The following is a 25,275-nucleotide window of genomic DNA, read 5'->3' on the forward strand; positions in this document are numbered from 1 at the left end:
TTTCATTTATATCGGAGTCTAAAAGGGCCCCCAACATTGTAATTTCTTCCGATAAATCTTCAACTCTCTCTCTGAAATATGTAATATCTTCGGCAGAATCCATTTCATCGGCAGTAGTAAGCATTTTTCTAATTAATTCTTGTGCTATCGTTTCACCAATTAATAACTACAGGGTGTGTTAGAGCCCACCCTCTCAACTTTGACGAGTGAAAGTGACAGTTTTATTTCAAGTCGTATTTCATGATGGTTTGCAGGAATGTTACGGACAAAATTAAATAAATAAATAAATAATCAACAAAAAACATATTTCGTGACACATTTATTTATGCTCTCATTTCATGACATATTTATTTATTTATGTTCACATTTTACAGTACTTTTATTTATTTGCGCATTTATTTATTTATTTAAATTTGTCCGAAATATTCCTCCATAGGACATCGGCCCCTCCTGCCTTCTGCGAAGAAGTTCAGTTATTACCAGATTAGTTCTTCTGTCGTTTTCCTCTCAGAATAATCAATTCATTAGCTGTTGCAGAATTTCCAAAACAATCATAAAATCAGTAGTTGCTCATGCGTCATTTAAAAAGTGTTACATAATTTATTGAGCTGGATTTTTGAATGAGTTTGCAAAGGAGTCCCGTTAGATAGGCGTGGTCATAGTCCCGCCCCTTGGTTGTCCGTTCCCGCCCATCCCGCGGCCAGCGGGCGAAGGCTACTTGGGAGCTGCCCGCGTGTGTTCTAACATGAAGCCAACGAGAAAGGCGGACAAAGGTACAGAAGTATAAAGAGAATAATCACGCTGTAGCAATATTTATCCATTCATTTTCGTAACCCACATATCCAGAGTAGAATGGCGGGGAAGATGGAGCCTAAATCAGCATGCATCTGACTGTCCGATTCGGATACGAGGCAGGACCAATCCCTGGACGGGCCGCCATTGCATGCAGTAATTCATCTGCGTTAACTCAGAAGGTACATAAAATATTGCGTGCACATTTTCAAAGTATATGCCCAATGAACATATATAGCGTATAAAAGAACAGTATAAACCAACTTTGGCTAAACGTTTCGCTGATAGAGGAAGAGGATCGAACTAATAAAGATGTTATATATTGTCAGCGCAGGAAAGGACCATAAAAAGTCCACTTAACAGCATTCCTGGAGAAATAAGTTCGATATGTCTAAAACAAACAATAACTAAATTATTTGAATTCAGTGTACGTACAGATTTCACCTAATTTACCAACGAATCTCGGAACTGATATACCCTTAACATTTGTGTTACTGTGCTTTTCCCGGAATGAATAGAAAGCGGATCTACTTCCGTTGTCTCCGGATGTTCATTTGTAACTGAAGGACTGTCAATCTTTGAACACTCGGTGTTGCATATAAGAACACGTGTACATATTATAATTGGAATTTTATTTACTTTTTCCCCTACTTATTACTCAGTCGGATTAAGTATTTGATTTTTTCGTATATTGTATTATGAATACAAACTAAAGACCGCGCAGACTCAAACAGATCGGCAAATTTTGAGACGAGAGCCAGTTCAAACATCTCAACAAAACAGAATCTGTTATCAGATTTTTATTTTTCTTTCTTGTTGAACCAGAAAAGAAAAATATCCGGAGCTGGAGGCAGACGTCACGGTGACCGTGTACATTTTGTGCAAGTCTGGAAACGAGTGATTTTTCTAGTGTGAAATGACGCTCTTCCATTTTGGGAACTGCCTTGCTTTGGCTTACTTTCCGTACTTCATCACATATAAGTGCAGCGGACTGTAAGTATGTTAACGTTATTTTCAAAAAAGGAAGTTGAAGGTGGCGCAGCAGTCAGTATTGCTGCCTGATGAGGTTCAGTTTTTGGCCAATCACTGACTATTATGGGGGTTATATTCACTTTCCTGTGTCCCCATTTATATTTAGTAACTTAGCAGACGCTTTTACCCAAACCGACTTAAAAACGAAATTAGCATAATTGAGTAATAAAAAGTGTGGGGGCTATTAGGGAGCAAGTATTACAGGACAAAGGTATTATTGATTGGATTGATTAAACAAATTGATTATCACACGTGAAGAGGGCTTGAACAAAATTCAAGCTGAGTTACAATGCCAAACTTACATAACCAAAAAGCTACAGTAGCACAGAAATTCACCAAACAAGAGTCTTCTTGCTCTGAATTTTGAATATAGGTGGGCAGCTCCTTCCACAAACCAGGAGCTATATATGAAAAGAGTCTGGTCTGAGATTTGATATCAAGTAGGGGAGGCATCAACAGACCTGAGTGGGCAGGAAGGAGCATAGGATCTCACCAGTGTCTTCATATATGTAGGTGCTGACCTGTTGACTACTCTGGGCAAGCATCAAGAATTTATATTTAATATGCAGCTGTATACAAACCCAACGTAGCAAACTGAAAAGAGGAGTGACGTGTGTTCGTCACACCTTTATGAACACTGGACCTCCTGTTGCATTTTACCAGCAGAGAGCTGCAGTGGTCCAGACATGACAAGACCAAAGCCTGGCCTAGGAATTGTGCTGCGTATTCTGTCAGGTACAGTCTAATCTTGTGGATATTGAGTAAATCTGCAAGACAGAGAGGTAGTAGCAAGGTAGCGTACTAACTTGGGTGTTCGTGATAGCCAAGCTGAGCAGTGATGTGGTGCTGAATAGATAGATGAGCTGGGATAACAATAAGGTTCATCTTTGCCAGGTTTAGCTATAGGTGGCATTCCTACCCATGACCCAAAGATGCCGATGGTAGGTTAATTGGGGACTCTAAATTGGCTCTCAGTGACTGAGTGTGATGAACTGATCCCCCAAATGTGCTGGGATAGCTTCAAATTGATCCCCAAAGAAGATAATTAAATTGTTTAACGGTTTTCATTGATTAGCCTTTATACAGAATGTCAAAAGCACAGTTCAATAAGTAGAGCATCATTCAAATGCATGCTAAATTGCACAAAAAACAAATACTGAGATACACCAGCAAATATCCAAGCATAAAGTGAAAGAAGAAAAAAGTATAACCATAAATCGGGTGACACTAGAGTTTATAGACCTTGGTACAGTAGATGTAGGAATGAAGATTTTGTTAAATAATGAATACAGATATGAAAGACATCTTAGCGTTGCATTTGCAAGGCCTGCTGAATTGTGAAGGACCACTCCCATGGCCTCTTTGTCCCACTTTATATGGCAGAAGGTTCTGTAGCATCCAAACTAATCCTGACAGGTTCTGCAACAGGTTGTAATTGGCCGGTCGGTCTTTGAACTCTAGTAGTTAATTTATATGATATACATTTATTACTACTGTTGTTTTTATTAATAGTTGTTATTTATTTTACTATTTCAATTTATTACTAAATGAAAACTATCTATTAATTTACCTTGTCTTTCTTTCTTGTATAGTATAGTTCTTTGCTTGTCTTGCACTTATCCTGTGTTTATATATATATATATATATATATATATATATATATATATATATATATATATATATATATATATATATATATATATATATATATATATATATATATATAATGTGTTGCTCCACAGTCCTGGAGAACGTTATATCATGCTACTGTATGCTGCAATGCTGTATTATGGGTGATATGACAATAAAGCCATTTGACTTGACCTGACTTGATGCATATACATTTCAAGAAGGAAAAGATGAATAGGAAACCGTAGTACAATTAGTTCATTTGAAGACACCTGCTACATTGCTGAAATTGTCTTTTAATGTCAGCCTTTTCTTTCATATATTGTAGTTCAGAGTATAATGCATTCTGGAGATGTGTCCAGGCTGGAGCTACCTACCTCTTTGTGCAGCTCTGCAAGGTGAGATTCACTCAATTACATTTTTTATTGTAATTATTGTTTTACAGGAACGCAATTCTAAAACACTATACAGTTTTGGTATAATTGTTTACATATCCCTTCAGCTGAATTTAATGCTTGTGACTTGTGAATAATTAGAGTAAGTGAGCCCATGACCTTCTGGTTTCCCATCCAACTGCTTAACCACTTTTTAACTTAAGTCATTAAGCAGCTGGACATCTTGGATTTCTCTTTAGCCACCTCTGGTAATAGCACAGCTCATTTTAGTTCAAATAGTTATTTTGTATTTAGATTCACATAGCAGAAATAAAACCTTGTGCAGGTATCCAATTCTATTATCCAACACCTGACCAGCACTTAAAAATGATCTGTATCTCAGTAACAGCGCACTGCACAATAACGTGCAGTGAATACACTTGACTTGAGCATTCCTAGTTTTCATGCTCTTTCTCTGTGCGTTTATCATTCGTTTGCTCAGAGGTTGATGCGCTTGCTGCTTCCTGAGCAGCTCTTCTTTTCTCCAACCTAGCGACCCGCTTCTTTTCTTCTTTTCTCAGCATCTTTTCACGTTAAAATTGATGAAGTCAGGGTTTGTGTTGCAATTACTTAGTACGTTTTTCTTAATTTTTCACTTAAGCTGGCACTTAAGTCTTCAATTTGCCTAAACAATGATTTAAGATATGAAGAGCTAGGGGAAGTGATGGCGAAGGTGCGCCACACAGCCACCCTGCTGGCTGCTGCTGAGAGCTGATTCTACAATAAAATAAAATAAAAATAAAAGGAGTAATAAAATCATCACCCCGAAAGCGGACAGTAGAGGTCACGTAGTATGTTTTTACTAAATTTCAGGTCAATTGGTCAAATGGTTTTGCGAGCTACAGGTAATTTAAAATCCTGGACAGCCACGGTAACATATTATTATTATGGTATTTGAGGGTTCCACTAGAGTGCCTGTTTCTGTTCTCATTTGGCTCAAAAACTAATCAGCACATCATAATCTCATAACAGACTTAACTTTCGGATTTGGTATTTTTCCGTCCAGGTGTTTTAGCTCTAGACTGTCCTCAAGAAACTGTGACACACAGACAGACACACACTATCATCAAGATATCAGTGTTTTCAGTACTGGGGGACCCTAAAACGTCGAGATCTATCGAAAACCTCATAGACGTTAAGTTATCATGGGTGGGGAGATCAAAGCAAAAAGATCTAGGCATTGTTCTAAATTAATCAGAAACCAAAAAACATAAAATAAGTGATAGCATAAGTATTCACCAAAACTACCAATGAAGTAACTATATCTCTTGTACAGTTTGCATAGTTTAAAGCTTTAAACTGGGTAACAATTCACAGAGAGAAAGAGACGGTGAAGAGTTGGGGGGTTGAGTCATGATCTTAACCAACTAGTTTAAAAGAAAGATATGATTAGATAATTTTAAAATAGTTTTTTAATATTTGGTTATGGAATGTGAATGTTAAAGCCTTTTAAAAAGACCAGGGGGGTATTCCAGAAAGCTTGGTTAACTTACCATTTGGTAAATCATAACCTCTGGGTTGATTTACCCCAAACCCGCATACCATGAGTATGTCGGTTCCAAAACACCTGAGAAGAGTAAGTTCAATCAACCTCCTACTGGTTACCCAGAGTTAATGCACATGCACCGTGCATACATAAAGACGTTTTCAATGGATCGCCGATTTCACGAGTCAAAACGGAAGATCAAGGAGAAAAAAAAGCGAGCGGCATATTTCACAGAGGTGGAGTTGGAGGTGTTAATGCAGGCGTTTGAAGAATTCAAGCCTATCATAATGAAAAAAAGTAATACGGCTGCATCGGCTAAAGAAAGAGAGTTGGCTTGGCAAAAAATAACGGACAGAGTAAATGCGTGAGTGTATTAAATTGCAAAATTGACATCGCCTCCCTTTTATTATACTGTAAAATAATGAAACACCCCTTCCGCACCCTTTTTACTGTTAAATCACTTTGAATGCATTCACTTTTCCTGCCATTCATTACTTTAGGTTAAAATAACAATGTGTATTGACTAGGAATATATGGTTTCTTATTTAATAAGGTGTAATCCGTCTGGATGCAGAAGAACTTTGAGCCAAGTCAAAATGAAACATAAAAACATACTGCAAAAAGGTAATAGTTGATTACACGATCACTGAACTATTGATTAAACACGATTTAGTATATTCTGTCTGTCATGTAGCTAATAGAAAGCAAGCTGAAGCCTGTCTAACTGGCGGGGCCCACCACCACCCTCCCTCACCCCATCTGAGGAGCTGGCTCTGTCCCTTAATAAAGGGCGACCAGTGGTTGCTGGCATTCCAGGGGGCACTTCGTCACACACACTATGCACCACAAGTAGCATGGTGAAATGTAAGTTTACCACTATGATTTGTTTTCATTATATGGCTTAATAAATTACTATCTCTGTCACTTAAAGGCTTCTTCAACATGCTTAATGTTTTTATGCAGGCTGACTTTATTGAACTTTATTGAACACAAAATCCAGTTCTTACCTGCACATTGATACTATGAATAGATTTCCTATTAACATAGTCTCCCTCATTCATTGAAGGAGCTTTAATAGGAATGTGGGTGCTGTCAATGCACCCAATTACATTTGGAAACCCTGAAATAGAAAGTCATATAGGGAAGTATCAAGTGTGTGTGCAGGATGAATACATCTATAGATATAAATAGTATGACTACATATTAAATATGCGTCATGAATTTTACTACAAAGGACAAACCTGCCACTCTGTGGAATTCCTCTTTAATTACACGCAGAGGTTTATGGCCAGGGAACTGTACACACGTGTGTAAGAAGTGTTTCAGTGCCAGACATACTGTGCGAACGGCTCTACACACAGTTGCCTTTCCCACATGCTCTGCATCGCCCACATTATACAAAAATGCCCTGAGGCAAAACCGAAGTGCTATGCACAGAATGTTTTCTGTGCTAAGCGCAGACCCGCGGTTTGTGACATGTGCAATATGCGGTGCCAAGAGATGGGTCAAGTAAATTAACGATTCTTTTGAAAACCGATAACGCTCTTTTAAAAAATCATTTGGAAATGAAAAGACATCAATACGCGGTCTTATTACTCTCTCCCGGCGGAAAAAACCTCGGATAATTTGTGCTTCCACGTCTACAGGATCGTCATCAAAAGGGCACGCCATGCTCAGTAACCTTCTGAAACAAACTTACCCTTGAACATAACCTGCTCGGTGGCAGGTTATCTTCAGAGAGTAAGCTGCTATGGTTACATACATACCCAGAAAGTTACCTCCGTTTTTGGAACCGAAAGTTGAGGTTATCCACTAACTTACCCTTAAACTTACCCGGGTATGTCACATAACCTGCTTTCTGGAATACCCCCCAGAAACACATTTTATACTCCATGATCAATACAACACTGTATCATTATGACTTGCAATGACTTTCCCTAAAATTTTAATTATGATTTAATTTTAGTGTTGCCAAGAACGTCTTGTAAGGATTTATTAATGTAAACATTGGAGTAGGATGTGCTTCTTTTTTTTTCTGCTGTAACACTGAGTACAGTGTGGTTCCTCTTTAATTACTGTAGTCTCTCTGTTAATGAGCAATTAGTCGCACAGCTGGCAACACAGACTAAAAATAATCATAACACTGCAATGGGAGTTAGGGCTGAGATCATCTCCTGCGGATACTATGCAAGGCAGATTTATCTTGTATGGCTCTTTCATGCACTTTATTACTGCCTTTTTTGCCTGCTGGGAAGCATACTGACCCAGCAAAGAAACAGCAGTTTTATCAGATTTTTCAAAGCAGTTTTGATATCTAAATGTTCAGCTGTTTATAAGCTTACCATGTCTAATATATTGTGGAGATTTAACAGTAGCTCTCTGACTCTCCGTTTGTTGGCATCTCTAGTGATTTTACAGTGACTTGTCATTCCCATCCAAATTCATGCCTATTTCATCTCCACTGTCACTTTTTGGTAAATACTGATTGCACATTTATATAAATAAAATCGTAATACCCTTGGTTTGCTTCTTGAATTCTTTTTTGCTTTGTTTGCTGTTATTTATTCATTTTGCATACAAAGGACCTCATTTCATTGCCAATCACTCAAAAATGACTGAACCAAGTTTCACAACATTTTGCATGTGGATTGGTCCAACTTAAAATATAAGCTATATGGTTTTTCACATTTTTCATCAGAGTGGGAGTGGTTGTAATGGGGGAGCAACCCCAAAATGATGCATCATTCCCTAAAAACAGCTTAGCCAGTCGTTTTCTGCATGTGAACTAAAGCTAAACCAACTTTTAAAAATTTTTTATTAATTTATTTACTCACTGCACATGAACTGGGTGGCACAGCGGTGCAGTGGTATTAGTTAGGAGACCAGGGTTCGCTTCCTGGGTCCTCCCTACATGTTCTCCCCGTGTCTGCGTGGGTTTCCTTCGGGTGCTCCGGTTTCCTCCTACAGTCCAAAGACATGCAGGTTAGTTGCATTGACAATTCTAAATTGTCCCTAGTATGGGTGTGTTTGTGGGCGCCTGCCCAGGGATTTGTTCCTGCCTTATGCCCTGCTCTGGCTGATATTGGCTCCAGCAGACCCCCGTGACCCTGTGTTAGGATATAGCCAGTTGGACACTGACTGACTGCACCTGTACTTTTTTCCACCCTTTGTAGCACTAGGTGTCCCAGCTAATTTATAATAAATAAAAAGTGATGTATTTGTATTTTTTTATATTTTAGAATTCATTTTGAATTTTATATTAAGGAGCAGTTACACTTATAAGCTCATCACGCTAGTATTTACAAAGCAGCAAAATAAGAAAACAACATAAAATAATGTTTAACAGACATAAACAACTTTGACTTAGTATACATTTTTCATTCAACATCATTAGACTTTTTGTGCTCTAGAAATGTTTTTTGTAGGTTTTGATATGAATTAGAAAATGGTGGCAGTATTTTCTTTTCACCTTTGAAATATGTGATGTTATTAAATAACCCTTTATGTTATATGCTGATTTTCTGTATACCTTTTTATCTTTTAATTCAGCCTTGCGTTATTATTTAGACTTTCTTCTGCTACCTGGTAGCTCATATTTTTATCTGTGTCTATTAGGGATGCATTTAAAGTAGGGATGCAGAGAGGAAAAATAAAGTGAATTGCATACATTTTGATCAAGAGAAATTATAAAAAGTAACTCAGCAAGAGTGAATTTGTTAAGCAGTTTATTAGTGTTTCACTAATACAGTGAAGATGTTCTATTTCATTGGGGAAAATGAGTGCAGCCTTTAAAATGTTGATATGAATATGATAACACATGTCCTGCAGAGACATTGGCTGATTTTTGATGAGTGGAAGGGCCATAGAAGGTGCTACTAGGAAGTAGCGCTGGCAGGTATACTGGTTCATACTGAAAACCTTTTTTTATTTTTGTTATGATATCAGTTTTTCTTATACCACAAAACCGGTTTAAATAGCCTAAACAAAGTTCGGAACGTGGCACAGTGGGGGACCTTTTTCACTGCTACAACGCTAAACACGCATGCAATGGAGTACATGTGTTAGTGGAGGTATTAAGCGGTAAAAATGGACAGAGAACATTCCGAAACTGAAGCTGTAGCAGACGATAAAGTTAAACATGATGACACAGAAGAACGTTTGCTGAAAAAAGGAGCCGTGTCTGTTGTCTGAAGATACTTTGATTTCAAAAGGTCGATTGTGGACCAAACAAGTATTTACTGCAAATGCTGTAGAGCTAAAGTTGTCGCCAGAGGCAGCAACACAAACAATTTGCTGCACCACCTTAGCCACACACTTGCTTTGGAGTACCATGAATGTATGGAACTAGGATTCGCACCCTCCACATCCTCAGGTAAAACTGAAAAACCTAGAGGACACTCAAGCCAGACGTCACTTGTAGACGTGTTCGCTAGAGGTACTGCCTACAACAAAAAAAGCAAATTGATGGATCAAGATAACCAGTGCCATTACAATCCATATAGCTGACGTGTCAGTGGACAGAGATTGTTAACATCAACAGAAAGTGTAGTTGGTTTACAAAAAATATTTACTATTCATTCCTTTAATAAGACATGTTCAGTGCAATGCACCTTTTGACAAGCACCTCTGAATATTTTACTAAGTCTAAATGCCTCTTTGGATGGTTGAAAATATGTTGTCAACATTATAGTTTAAGTTGTTTTCAAAATTGGTTCAATAGTGCCACCCCCTTGAAAACTATCACTTTATGGGGCCATGTAAACCTGTATTAATACTTGTGTGCACATTAAAATGTTTTTTTGTACAATGTTCAATTCTCATGACAGTGGAATAGGTTATTCTTAGCCAGTCTACTCCAGTAATTGCAGTGGAAAATGTGGTTAACATCTACTTATGCAAGGGGAAAAAAATGCCGTGAAACCGGTATAAATTTTGAAAAATACCGGCCAGCACTACAAGGAGTTGCCATTCTAAAAACATGGAAAGGCTGAGTCTCACTGCAAAGAAAGAACAAGACCCCAGAAAGAAACTGAAAGCAATTTTAAAATTTGATGATGTTCTACTCTTTTTATTATTTACATTCTTCATCTATCTTTTGTTTTATTCCAGATGCTCTTCTTGGCCACGTTTTTCCCCACATGGGAGGGAGGAGCAGGAGTATACGATTTTGTTGGGGTAAGAAGCGGAGTATTGCCATATTTACATCATGTATTTATTATCATGTATTAACACTTGTGTTGTAGCTTAACACCGTAATATGTATTAATGTCATGCATTAGTAATATTGTGCAGATGTAAGAATAAGTATAAATGTATCTTTCCTTTCAAATGCCAGTGACAGAAATGGTGCCCATGTGATTCTGTTAAAATGTACTAGCCAACCCGCGGCGTACCATACGCTGCATAATCAGGCCGGTTTTTTAATGATTTTTAAGCAGAGGGAGAAAATTAACATTTGAAAAATCGGTAATGTAATAAATCAGCATGAAAAGCAATATTGTAACAATGCACGGAACGAACCAACACACAATCGTCTGAAGTGACTGAAAACTGGTGCACCGTCCTCACGTCTTCTCCTGCCAGACGGAGGGATGGGGGCGCACGGCGCGGAGTGTGGAACAGGAGGAAAGGAGAATGACGTTGATTCAGCTCCGTCCGTCATGCTAGTCTACTGATTTCTCGTTCAGTATGCATTGCCCGCTCATGTGCCCACCTCCAACTCGTCACTTGAGTCACCGTCTTTACACAGTACAGATGTACCTGTGACTGACGTAGACTTTTCATTGCTCTGTGTGGTTTTGGCTGCTATTCTATATACTGTATATTCCACCAAGACACCCGACCATGGTAGTAGCGAGGTGGGAGGGGGGTGTGTACAAAGGGTTGGGACGCAACCAGTGGGAGCGTATGAGTCGCACTTAGTGGGACTTAGTTTGCAGCCCGAATGGGGTTCATCGGCTTACCCACGCCGGGTAGACACATGGTCTACCCATGCACAAGGTTCTAGCTGCATGTAGATGGAGCTGGAGCATTTCTTCGGAAATGGAATGAATAAACTGTGCAGGCCGTGCAGTATCGTACTTTGCCTTCAGTGTGCCATTACACTGCAGCTCAATCACCTCTATCTGAATCTGCACAGGTGCAGTTTCCACATCGACTACAAATTGGTTGCGAAACAACTCAAAATTCTTTTTTTGTTCTTCAAAGTCACCAAAGCGCCGTGCGAACTCAGTGCGCAGTGCGCTCAGTTTATCAGCAAAATGCGTATTTGGGAACACCGTTGTGCCGACTTGGTTCAACATTACTTGGCAACAGGGAAAGTGGGGCAAGTTGCACTGGTGCATTTGTGTCTCCCATAAAAGTAGCTTCACTTGAAGTCACTTTGTGATTTTGCACAGGTAAAAACGTCTGCTGAAGTATCAGATTCTTCTTTAACTCTTCTGCTTTCTGTATCTTCTGCTTTGCATTCAGGTCTTTCATGTTATCCTGATGTTTTGTCTCATAGATTAAATTCTGTAATTACAGCCATATTAGCTCCACAAATGAGACACACGGGTTTACCGGCAATGTCAGTAAACATATACTCAGCCTCCCATCGGTTTTTAAAGGCTTTATTTTCAGAATCAACTTTTCTCTTTGACATCGTGTGGGCTAGCTTCGCAATAACTTGCAGCATCATAAGCTAGACTTGATTAAAGCGGTAAGTGTTCAAAAAGGCAGCTGAAGCGCTGCATTATGGGATCTGTAGTTTATTGTGTTACCATGGCTTCATATCGCCGGGCCATTAATAACAATAATATATAAAATGATCTCGTGGGCCTTGAGTTTGACACATATGATCTAAGAAGACGCATGTTTGTCACTGAAGCGAATTGCTGCATGTAGCGTGTAAAACAGTTTGCTATGGTGCACGCAGGCGTGGCGTCGAACCGAAAACTTTTTTTTAAAGACTGCCTACTTCATTGTGTTTTAACCTCAGTTGTAAAGGAATGTTTTAAGGACCCCATGGGATACCCCTCGGTTTTGGCTGCTTTTCTATATATAATCCACCAATATACCCGACCACGGTAGGAGGGGGGTGTGCACTAAGTGTAGGGACGTAATGAGTGGGAGCGTATGAGTCACATTTAGTGGGAATTCCACGGCTTACAGCCCAAATGGGGTTCAACGGCTTACCCACGCCTCTCTGCGCTGGATAGACACACGGTCAATGTCATGCATAATTATTTATTGAATGCTAAACACTCCTGGAAAGACACGGATGTCTAAAACGGGTTGGTGTGAGAATACAACAGTAAGTGAATGAAAAGATGGAACTCTGAGAGAGCACAATACAACACAATAGTGAACCCGCGGCATAACAAATGGCGTGTGGCTCAGACGTGCATGCGGACTCTTACCACAGACGAAAGGGACTAACTGGGTGGTCGGTGAGTTTTTGCGTCCGGGCAAATGGGCAGGCAGTGTGAATGCCTAGAGAGCGAGGGTAGACGCCGTCCGGTGAAAAAGGAGCGTTGGTGGGCAGGAAAACGTCTTCTGTGTTCCTGCAGGAGCGTCTAAGAAGACGCATGTTTGTTGCGGAAGCGAATAGCTGTATGTAGTGTGTAAAACAGTTTGCTATGGTGCACGCATAAGTGCGTTGTAACCGAAAAGTTGGTTTTTAAAGACTGCTTACTTCATTGTGCTTCAACCTCAGTTGTAAAGGGATTGTTTTAAGGATCCCATGGGATACCCCTCGCAAACCGTTTCACACGCTGCATATGGCGATTCACCTCCGCTAGAAACATGCCTCTATGAACAGTCAACGTAGCTCGGAAGTGCATGACATTAACTTGACCTGCACTACATGTGGCCTCTACAACAGACAAATATAAATGACGTCATTTTTTCTGTGTCGTCGCGTCCGAGTTAGTGGGCGTGGCCATGCGAGTTGTCGCCGTATCCAATGGTCTTGGAGTTGGTGGGCGTGGCTCTTTCCTGCGTGCGCCATAGGTGTCTCACTTGTCGGCACCTTAGTGAATCTACGCCTCTTCCGGCGTGCTTTCCATGGTTGTCTTGCCTTAGTGAATTATATATATAGATAGTGGTCCTGTAATGTTTTACTATATAGTAATAAATACAATATAAAAATGTGAACAAGTTCATATAAAACTGTCACTTTTGTATTTCTGGTTATAACTCTGAATTCTTCCGTCATTGTCAAAGTAAATATAATTGTTATACTGCATTACTATCGCGCGGAAGGATAAATGTAATGTTATGTATTTTTTGGTAAGTAGGCTTTTGGTAAATTATTTTTTTAGAGTCTTTATGGAATGTATTTGTTATAAATTGTATTAACAAGTTTGAATGTCACAATATTACATTATGAGTGCAATTTGTTTTCTTAAAGTTTCTAAGTATTCAGTTTGAGGCTTTTAAAGGTAGCTTCTCAAGCAACATATATGTTCAGTGTTTCAGGTTTTTTATACTTCTTGTACAATACAGGGAGTGCAGAATTATTAGGCAAGTTGTATTTTTGAGGATTAATTTTAATATGGAACAAACACAGTGCTATCAGTCAATCCAAAATGTTAATAAACCTGAAACCTGAATGTTTCACAACGGAAATGTGAGTGTGAACATCATCAGGGGAATACATATGTGCGCACAATTATTAGGCAACTATTAGTGTGCAGATTTATTATGCAACTAAAGGAAAAATGAAAATTTTCCTATCTCACTTGTTTATTTTCATCTGTTATAGTGAGAATAATAAACAAACACCTCAAAATTTACAAATAAACATCTCTGACATTTCAAAAAAAATAAATCAATCAATGAATGACCAATATAGCCACCCTTCTTTCCAATAACAGTCATAAGCCTTTCCATTCATGGAGTCTGTCAGTTTCTTGATCTGTTGACGATCAGCTTTTTGTGGAGCAGTGACTACAGCCTCCCAGACACTCTTCAGAGAGGTGTATTGTTTTTCTCCCCCGTAAATCTAGCGTTTAAGAAGTGCCCACAAGTTCTCGATAGGGTTTAGGTCAGATGAGGAAGGGGGCCATGTCATTATTCCTTCATCTTTAAGGCCTTTACTGGCTGGCCACGCAGTGGAGAACTTCGATGCAAGTGATGGAGCATTGGCCTGCATAAAAATCATGGTCTTTTCCTGTATCACTGTTTGAAGAAAGTGTCTTCAAAAACTGGCAGTAGGTTTGGGAGTTGATTTTGAGTTCATCTTCAATGCAAAAGGTCCAACTAGCTCATCTTTAAAAATACCAGCTCATACCAGTACCCCACCTCCACGTTGGAGTGGAGCTCTGTGCCCATTACTGATCCACAGGTCCATCCATCTGGTCCATCAAGAGTCACTCTCATCTCATCGGTCCATAAAACCTTTGAAAAAAATCTGTCTTCAGATATTTCTTGGCCCAGTTTTGACGTTTCAACTTATGTTTCTTGTTCAGTGGTGGTTGGGTTTCAGCCCTCCTTACCTTGGCCATGTCTTTGAGCACTGAACACCTTGTACTTCTGGGCACTCCAGGTAGGTTGCAGCTCTGGAATATGAAAGTACTGGAGGATAATGGGTTCCTGGTAGCTTCACGTTTGATTCTTCTCAAATCTTTGGCAGCTAATTTGCGTCTTTTGTTCTCAACACGTTTCTTGCGACCCTGTTGACTATTTGCAACAAAATGTTTGATGGTTCTGTGATCACACACCAATATCTTAGCAATTCCAAAAGTGCTGCATCCCTCTGAAAGACTTTTTACAATTTTTGACTTTTCAGAGTCAGTTAAATCTCTTTTTTGGCCCATTTTGCCTGAGGAAAACTAGCTGCCTAATAATTCTGCACACCTTGATATAGGGTGTTGATCTCCTTAGGCCACACCCTCCCTCATTACACAAATACACATCACCTGACGTGCTTAAATCCAATAAGCATTCAAGTTAATACAGCTTGGAGTTGGAATATACGCATTAAAAATGATGATATGGTCAAAATACTCACTTGCCTAATAATTGTGCACACAGTGTACATTTAACTTAGTGATTTATTTCTAAAATGAAATTGTCATAAAATTCTGTCGGGTTAAAAGAAACAAATTTGAAGCATTGATCACTTATTAACAATGTATACTTGCTTTATTTCAAATGAATGCAAAATGTGAAATATTAAACTAACTCAAATAGTATATCACTCCATCCCTTAGTGTCAAACTTTATAGGTCATTTGCGAAAAAAAAGTTGCCATCTTTTTATTGTAGCAAGTGTATCTGAGAACTCTTTGCTTTGGATCTTGTCACAAACCTACTTTAGCGTTTCTACTTTTAGTGAATAAGGAACATGTAACATAATGTCCACTTGGTCATTAAGAGCATTTTAATCTGACATGGCTAATATTAGTCTTCATAAATCTTCAAAGACTATTAAGTACAAAATTTAGAGAACATGTTGCAGTCATTATACACACTGTGTTGTTGAGTTTCAAAGACCAGTTCTTTACTATTCAGGCACATTTACAGAATTTACAAAAAATTAGAATTATTAACAGAAAATAATTCTTAACTTTTTTTTGCTTTTAGGAGTTTATGAAAGCAACAGTTGATCTGGCAGACTTGCTTGGGCTACACCTTGTCATGTCAAGAAATGCTGGGAAAGGTGAATACAAAATCATGGTAGCAGCTATGGGATGGGCTACAGCAGAGCTCATCATGTCCAGGTACAGCAGATCAGTGAGGGTGTCACAAATGTTTGTTTTAAAAAGTTTTTGAACTGTAAATGCTTCTACTATGATATTTACAGTATTTTGAGTTTAAATTTATTTTAGTAACAGCTAATCTGTATATTGATAACAAATATAAAATGAGACTGTATTTTAGGCTTTTATATGAGAGGAGAGTTTTTTTTTTCCTTCTTAATGAAGTCATGTTTCAGTTAGAGTTTTGCTTTAAATTATATAAACCCTTAGTTTTTTCTGTCTGAGCAGAGTGCCAGGCCATCAACTTAAAATAATCAAAAAACCTAAACAGTTTCTGGGGCTGTAGGAGTTGAATGTGCAAACTCCACACAGATACTGACTAGTGCAGAATTTGTTTTTGTGACATTAAATTCTTCCTCAAATGTAACATAACAGCGTTGAGGAATATTTGCCCATTCCTCCTTTCAAAATTGCCTTATTAGCTACAGGATTGTTGGCTCCCTTGTAGGAATAACCCCTGTAATGGCTTGATATTTCCTCCAGAGTATTTTAATATTACTATATATTCATAACGGAGTATTTCTCTGGGCAAACTGTTTTTCCTTCTCCTTCCCCTTAGATGTATAGGTTATATTAAATTGATGACTATAAACTGGCCTCTGTGTGTGTATCTGTGAATGAATGGACTGAGTCCCTGATGGATGGGTACACCATGAAGGGCTGGTTCTTGACCTTGCTCCCAGTGCTGCAGGAATAGTGTCTTGCCTCCTGCAACCATGAAAAGGTTTAAGTGGGTTTGATAGTGTTATGAAAGAGGACATAAGCAGACAAGCAGATCAAGACTCTGGTACTTCCACCTCCATACTTCACAGTAAGGATATGGTGTTAAGCGTTTACAGGAATGCTCTTATGTATTTCTTTAAAAGACTATAATAGAGGTTCATTAAAATCAAAGTAGCACTGGATGAGATACCTGGAGGTGGCTATATATATATATAAAATACTGAACTGTGGCAAACCTAGAGATTGTACTTAAAGCTTCATTCATTTTAAATTGTTCTTTTAATAACTTCTTTTCTATTATGTCCTATGATATGCCACAGTAATTAATATTGTATAAGTTCAAGTGAATTATAAAAATTCTCATTAGAGGATTAAATTTGCAGATATTTCCTCATCTTTTGTCCTACAGGTGCATTCCTTTATGGGTAGGAGCACGGGGAATCGAGTTTGACTGGAAGTATATTCAAATGAGCTTTGACTCCAACATTAGCCTGGTACTTCGTGTTTTTTTATAATTTTTAAATTGTTTTAACTTTCATTTTTATTTTGTATTAGTGTAATGTGAGTATTAAAATGTTTCAAAGGACATCACTTTATGGGATTATATTTTATGTTTTCCTGACAGACTGTGGTTCATTTTAAATCGATCAGTCATTCTGTAACATTCATTGTTTTTTGGGGGAATGTGAGGTTTCATTTGTTGAACTTTTCATGCATATTCAGAAAGATTTCCTGGTGTTTCATTTGTTTAAAAAGCTGAGTGGAATTATCTTTGTATTCCAATACAAATGATATTTGCTCCCCCAAGCTAGGATAGGATAAAGTAGTGATTGTAACTCTGTCAAATGTTCACAGGATTCTGTTTGCTTATCTGTTACCAATCGGACTTTGCCATGAAATGTCTAATCAGTGGTTACTTTAAAACTTTGTATTATTTGGATGTCTATGTGGATTAAGAATATCCAAAATATATCCTGAACAAGGCCTGAACTACACTGTAAGAGATGCCTTCTGGGAATTTCCTACACTCTTTATCATATTAGTAAAAACTCATTGGCTTTTTTGTAAGCCACAATTAATCTTAAATTTCTTTAATTGGAGTAAAACATAATAGGACGACTATTTTAATATACCCTGCTTTATTGACTTGCCACCATATTTAATAGGAAGAATCCTAACCCACCTCTGTATAACTCTGTGGTCTTTTATTCACTGTATTGTAATTTATAAAATCTAAAAAGACTTTTATTTTCTCAATCTACTATTGTAGAACCTCTTAATTTTTTTCAGTTTTTCTGTTTAAAGAAAATCTCATATTTCTGAATGATATGTTTGCCACAAGTTGGATTATACGCATTCTCCAACAACCATGAAGCCCCCTCACTATATTACTGCATGTACAGTAGAATATGTCTACATTATTGACAAAGACTAATCTTTAAATAAACCATAGCCATTTCCTATTATTTTCTGTCTATATATACTATATTTAATATTTTCTTTTCTCCGTTTACACCAAATGATTGCAGATTTACCCTCTTAATTTTATAAGCTGGCAAGTCTATTGTGAAATATCAGTTTATCTGAAGTGTTTTAAAGAGCTGCCATCCTTCTGACAATATGAAGGTAGTGCATTATCTCACAAAACACTTGAAGGTAATAATGTGACAGAACCCTACATCTTTGGCAATCACTTTGTGTAGTACTAGAGCTGGTACAGCTAAGCAATATTACAAAAAGAAAAAATACTGCCATATGGATTTCTACCTATGGTATCATCAGAAAGATGCACATAATAGGCATTGATGTCATACTTAGCACTTCGGCCATTTTATGAATTAATAGAGAATGAATACATATTAGTTAGCTTATTTTTTTCAGCTAAATATAAAGTCTTGATGTCATAATGTTTAACCTTTCTTTGGCATGTGAAGTAGAGATATCTATATACTGTATAGAACTTAAGCTGTTAGCGCTTCTTCTTTGTTTATTTTCTAGGTACATTATATTGCAATGGCAGCAGTTGTTTGGATGTTTACTCGTTATGATCTTCCCAAGAGCTTTCGCTTGCCTGTTACAGTCCTGCTGGGGTTATGTGTCTACAAAGCTTTTATAATGGAGTGAGTAAGGCCCTTGAAAGTAATACATGCCAAATGATTTAACATTGAGTGTCTATTAAATTGCAGGATTTTCCTATTTCAGTATTCATTATGCAAGTGTTTGAGACCTCAAAAGCTAAAAAAGTGTCTATCCCGATTTAGTCAAGAGAGATTTCAAGTACAATTTGTAGAAAAGCTTTTGCTTCGTCCTTTTGCTATCCATTGAATACAGAGATTGTTCAGAAAAATTAGAATTGCAATAATGTGTTTAAATTTCGATTTTCAAAGTTATCACAGTCTTTATTTGCCCACTTACAGAGATTACCATAAGCCAGCTGTCAACTGGGCAAAGTCCATTTCTCAAGCTATTACCTTTCTTTTTATGATAAGTATAATTTACTTTAATACTTTCATGCACCTTTAAATGAAAATATGACTATTATTATATTAAGTTAAACAGTGGGTTCCAAAATATTGGTGTTTCCATCAAGTAGAATGTCACTATCCTATACTCTACAGGTGAAAGACAAAGTGGATCCAATAGAGCACTAAAGTCATAAACACAGTGAAGTATAATGATTTTTTCTGCCATATATAAGTATATAAAGAATCTTTGCAAACGGAAAAGTAAAGGTTATACCCATGTTGAAAAATAAAAAAGAAAGATAAATGCACGATTGCCTTCATCGAATGTGACATTCCCAAAAATAAAGTTGAAGCATTCTTCCTACTCCGCAGTTGGCATCTGTAATTATCTTTTGACCAGATCATTTTGTACATTCTTTATAGTGCAAAAATCATAAAAACGCTTTGTTTTTTGATTTCGATGTGCTAAAATTCCATCATTTCATTGTAACATTACATGTATTGTCCATTTATATTTTTACATAATGAATAAAGAGTAAATACATATGAAATATATACTTAACCAATAGTAGCACACCAAGACATTTGTCTTATATTGTAAATAGCATAATTCAGTACACTGTTTTTTGTTTCCCCTGAACATAGAAATATAGAAAATGTAAATCCGGTAATTCTCCATTCAGCTTCCATAGATTTCAAAGTGATATGTGGATACACTGTTATGAAAGTAAACAAAGTGAACACAAAGTTGATTGGAGGGCTATAATGCTGTCCTAATTAATATTTTAGTAGTGCATTCTCACTTCAAAATGAGATGGGTTAATAATAACTGTATTAGCATATTCAGTTCTGCATCACTACTTTGAGAGGGGAGCATTTCTCCCATAACTTGAGCATTTGCAGTACGGGGAAGCATTTGGTGAAATATGTGCTCTAAACTTTTCAAATACAAATTGCTGACCAATTGCTGTTTTTTTTTTCTCTTTTCATCTGCTTGTCCTTGTCACTTTTCTCATTGTTTTAAGCAGAATCCTTCTTTTTGTCTTCTGTTTTTCAGACTTTTTGTTCATGTGTTTGTACTGGGAAGCTGGACAGCTTTGCTAGTGAAAGCAGTGCTAACAGGGTCCATCTCTCTCTGTTCACTCTTTCTCTACATCATGCTCGTTCATAGCAACTGAATCAAAAGAGCAACCCTCCTTGCAGCAAGAAATAAGAGTACATGAGCGGTTTAGCACACCTTCGAAAAATGTTTTTCATTTTTTTTATTACTGTATTTAAAACACATTGTTCAACAATAAAAAAGTATTTGTTTACCTTAAAATGTTCAGCAGTTGTTTTTCTGTCGTGCCAATTTGTAACATACATATTCAGTTGATAAATGCAAGCATAAAATAGTTGTTATCTATTCTTTAGTTATAATATAATAATGTAATTGATTTAATTTTTTTATCTTCAGCATGCATTAAATAGCTGAAACATTTGGTAGTAACCAAGACAGTTATGTGCATTGCCCTCAACACTTTATTGACTGAAACACTAAATCCATACGGTTACAGTCTTGAGAAGTTTGACACTCCTCAAATTGTATGTATTATCTGTTGATCAGTGGAATAGCTATCTTAACACTTAAAGTTTGTATGTTAACCCGATCAATTTTATAAAATATTACATGAGTTTACAGTTAAATAAAAAGCTTTTGAATCTATACTGCTTGTTATTGCTGTGCGTTACATGCTATGTGTGTTTTAATGTCCAAAATTGTAGAATTTATCAATTTCATCACATCTTTATGCTGGAATCAGGATGACAAACAACACTTTATTTATTTAACTTGGTTCCCAAATAGAAGGACTTTGTAATTGTTCACGGCAAGGATTCTTATTTTTCAAATTAAGACTAAGGAAATGGGCATTTATTGTGTTTATAATGGTGGTCTGCTTGTTCAGCAAAGTGCCAGCCTTTTTCTGAAGAATTTTAATATTGTAAAACTATAATAATAACGTAATATTCTCAAAACTGCTCACTTCAGGTAATAGTCAATGTGGCTTTGGCAACTTTTTTTTAAGGCAGCGATAAATACTAAATAAAGCAACACTCCATCATAGGATTAAAGTTATTATCTGAGCAAAAGAACATCACTTTGTCTTCCGAGACTAAAAGACTTACTCAGCAAAGCATTTTTTATCTGGGGCTTTACTTAAGCTAGATGTTCTTTCAAATTTAGAAAATGACAATTTTATGTAAGAAGGTTTTTATTGAGACAAAACATTTTAAATAACATATACAATGCAATCAGCCATGCTCGCACTAAATGTAAGATCTAAACATGTCAGAGAATTAGTGCTTCAGGATTGTGTCATGCATTATGCACAGAAGACAAACTGGTAAATCAATTTGAGCAGTTAACAATATCATCCTGAGGAAGTATGAAATCAATCTCTACAGCCTGATGATTAATGTTGCATTGTCACAACTTCTTATTGAACAAAGTGGCTATTTAATCAACTGGCCGGTTCTTAGTATTCTATTCCAGGTGATGGATTCAATAATACAACTCCTTGTCCCACCAGCCTGTAAGTGAAAGAAGAAAGAATGTCAAAGAGGAAGCAGACCTGTTTATTTGTACATTTTTTATTATTGCAAAAAAGTGTTTACAGGTATGCTGATACATGAACAAAATAGAGGTGTTTTGTTGACTATTTGTACTTCAGTATAATAAACATTCATTTATGCACTTTGTTCACATTTCTTCAGACTTGGCATTACTTTTCTACTTAACTATTCATTTGTGTGCTTTCAATATACATGCCATAATTGTGAATGTTAACAGTGTTTGTTGTTTAATATAGTCATTTTATCATTGCTGGTAACATCCATATTTAAGTATTTTCATTTGCCCAGTTTTCATATGTAATAATAGACCAATTAAGCCTCCTTTAAATGTAACATTTTGTAATGTATAAGCTTAGTTATATGTTCGTGCTCAAACTAAAATAAAATGTTTATGGTGTCATTAAGATATTATATATGACTGTATACAGCAGTGATCTCAAACTCAGGTCCTGGAGGGCCAGGGTGGCTGCAGGTTTTCATTCTAACCCTTTCTTAAATAATGACCTGTTTTTGCTGCTAATTAACTACTTTTGAATTAAATTAAATTGACATGTTTTTGAAGACTCAGTCCCCTCAATTATCCATCCATCCATTTTCCAACCCGCTGAATCCGAATACAGGGTCACGGGGGTCTGCTGGAGCCAATCCCAGCCAACACAGGGCACAAGGCAGGAACCAATCCTGGGCAGGGTGCCAACCCACCGCAGGACACACACAAACACACCCACACACCAAGCACACACTAGGGCCAATTTAGAATCGCCAATCCACCTAACCTGCATGTCTTTGGATTGTGGGAGGAAACCGGCGCCGGAGGAAACCCACGCAGACACGGGAGAACATGCAAACTCCACGCAGGGAGGACCCGGGAAGCGAACCCGGGTCTCCTAACTGCGAGGCAGCAGCGCTACCACTGCGCCACCGTGCCGCCCTCCCCTCAATTATTTTTTCATTAATTAGCAGTCAAACAATAATGAGGTACAAAATGAGCCAAAACAAGACCATCAAACTGTGTCGATCACACAATATCTGAAAACAGGAATACTGATCTGCTCAGGTTCACAAAACATTTTAACTGTGCTCTTAGAAAAGAGAAAATCCACAATTTCAGAAATGTCTGCTATTGCACAATAAGAGCAGCAACAAGCCATATAATTAAAGAGCGGGTTTAATTAATGACAACACTTGGTGCCTAATTAAGCAACTGGTTGGAGTTTGAGGCCCTGACTTAGTTGGTCTTCAGTTGGCTCACTCACTTCACATTTTATTTGTGTTTGGGTGCCGTTTAAGGAAAGAAATGAAGCAATTCAGGGGAACAAATCTTAAAAAAAAACAAGTCAATTAAAATGAAAGGAAAATGAATTAATATGCAGCAAAAACTGGTTAAGAAAACCAATTAAGAAAAGGGTTAGAATGAAAACCTGCAGCCACTTTTGCCCTCCAGGACCGGAGTTTGAGACCACTGGTATACAGTTTAATTTCCATCATACAATTTTAGTAGTTGTAATAATTAAGTAAGCTTTTTTCATGTCCAGTTCTATTCTTAATATCCTACAGAGTACTATTTGCAATTTGGACAGTACTTACTTCCTGGATGTCTTCGAACTCCAAGTTTTCTGATTTCATCATAAACAAAAATAAGGATCCCAAATGGAACGGGCACAAACCACCACTGGACTCTGATTATGAAAGAGAAATTTACATGTAACAATCAGGTTAGCAGAAAATATTTAGTTCAATTTCTTTAAAAGTACCAGCGTAAAACACTTGTGCACTAGTAGTTACTGTAAATGAGAAGCTAAAAAATAAAAATAGTCTGATAAGTGCATTGGATTTTATCACATTTGAGACATAGAAGAAGGAAGCTTGTTAAAGGGAGGATAAATTAAGTGAATGACAGATCTTTTTGGTCTTAATGGGTAGACGCTGATAAACTTAATGAGTAACTTGTTGGTATAATGTCCTATGACTTATCAAACTGTGCATGCCAGATTCACTGCACCTTCAGCATTAACAAGAGAGTTAGTGAAAAAAATGTAATGCCCATTTATTCACATATTGCAATGATTCATGATTATGAGGCTTCACCCATGTTACAAAACTAATCCATTCCTGAAAACCTCTTTGTAAGGTGATTTTTTTTTAACAGGAATACCTAATTACCATTTATTTAACTGAAAAACGTTTTATGTATTCCCTATCTTATTTTTTTTTTTGTCCAAACAATACCAAAATGCATACAATTTAGTTTAGTAATATTAGTAATTGAAATAAAACCAAATAAGACATTTTTACTTCATTAAATGCTGTTGAATAAAACTGTTTGCCTGCACTTTCTTTCCTATGTTTTTATTAACTATTTCATGGCCTTCTTCATGGCGAAGTTCCTCAGGGCTATGTGAGGACACCATGTGTGCAGCATACACGAGAGGCTTAGTACTCCTCACTGCAGCCTGTGAATCCAGTTAGGGCCTCGTTCAGTAGGCCATTGTGAGGATATTCTTTGAATGCTGCATCAAGCTGCGAAAATGAAAAAGACTGGGACTCTGTGTCACCAACATCCAGCCAAGATCCATTCCACAGGTTGCAGTGAGATGTACAACAATATGACCGTGACGTTCGTGCTAGTGGGTTTTATAAATTGATCCAGACTTAGTCATCGTATTTGTGAAAATTTAGTTTCAATTGTGTTGCAGTTTTTAATTTTTAAGTCTGCCATGCAGAAAATCAACATTCACTAACAGCAGCAATACACTTGTATGCAGTGCAAATCATTAGGGGATCATGTCTTTATATTAAAAAGTGTTAATCCCTGGATGATCTTTAGTGAGAAGTCAAGCAAATTGACACCTTTTATTGGCTAACTAAAAAGATTACAATATGCAAGATTTCAAGGCAACTCAGACCCCCCATCTTAAGGCAAGTTGTAATACAGAAATCGGAGTTCCCTGTGTTTATATAGACACCAGAACAGATACAACATTTGAAAACCTTTAAGTGAGACATCTTAGATGTAAAAAATTAATAGGCCTCTTCAGGCTCACTACATCCATAATGGCTAACATGGTACAACACCCTAGTACTGGATGATCTTTTTAACTGTATGCATTCAAAGCCAAGTAAAGATGTCATTTACACGCTAATGAAAGTCTTACCTGATGGGCATGAAATTGAAAATATTTGGCATGCCGGGACAATAGCAAAGGAAGTTACCAAGAAGGAGCTGGAAAACAATGGCAGTTACAAGCACCTTATTCCTGGGAAGACAAAGGAGAATACTGTTAGTTTCTGTTCATATAGAATACATTTTTTGTGAATATCTGGATAAGCATTGTATCTAGAATGAGGACGTGATTG

At 37.2% G+C, this 25,275-nt stretch overlaps 2 protein-coding genes across 2 annotated transcripts in view; one reads left to right on the forward strand and one right to left on the reverse strand.

Moving 5' to 3' along the window:
- Positions 1-1,295: 1,295 nt before the first annotated feature.
- tmem147 (transmembrane protein 147) lies at positions 1,296-20,620 on the forward strand. Its single transcript, XM_039773627.1, has 7 exons — positions 1,296-1,785; positions 3,782-3,851; positions 10,483-10,548; positions 15,942-16,078; positions 17,250-17,334; positions 18,839-18,960; positions 20,363-20,620. The coding sequence occupies exons 1-7, from the start codon at positions 1,709-1,711 to the stop codon at positions 20,481-20,483; spliced, it is 678 nt and encodes a 225-aa protein (XP_039629561.1). The 5' UTR covers positions 1,296-1,708; the 3' UTR covers positions 20,484-20,620.
- Positions 20,621-21,230: 610 nt separating this feature from the next.
- Positions 21,231-25,275, reverse strand: part of LOC120541731 (potassium-transporting ATPase alpha chain 1) — a 39,938-nt gene continuing 35,893 nt past the window's right edge. The window contains exons 20-22 of the mRNA XM_039773626.1: positions 25,074-25,175; positions 23,506-23,597; positions 21,231-21,876 (exon numbers count right to left, since the gene is read on the reverse strand). Of these exons, the coding sequence (XP_039629560.1) occupies positions 21,848-21,876; positions 23,506-23,597; positions 25,074-25,175 (223 nt within the window). The 3' untranslated portion in view covers positions 21,231-21,847. The remainder of the gene's footprint in view (positions 21,877-23,505; positions 23,598-25,073; positions 25,176-25,275) is intronic.

This window comes from Polypterus senegalus, chromosome 12 (assembly GCF_016835505.1).
Source record: "Polypterus senegalus isolate Bchr_013 chromosome 12, ASM1683550v1, whole genome shotgun sequence".
Taxonomy (NCBI): domain Eukaryota; kingdom Metazoa; phylum Chordata; class Cladistia; order Polypteriformes; family Polypteridae; genus Polypterus; species Polypterus senegalus.

Bases quoted from the DNA above. Each gene is read 5' to 3' on its own strand.
- tmem147 (XM_039773627.1), top strand. From the start codon at position 1,709: ATGACGCTCTTCCATTTTGGGAACTGCCTTGCTTTGGCTTACTTTCCG. The intron at 10,549-15,941 runs GTAAGAAGCGGA...TTTTGCTTTTAG, and splicing joins GAGTATACGATTTTGTTGGG to GAGTTTATGAAAGCAACAGT. The intron at 18,961-20,362 runs GTGAGTAAGGCC...TCTGTTTTTCAG, and splicing joins TACAAAGCTTTTATAATGGA to ACTTTTTGTTCATGTGTTTG.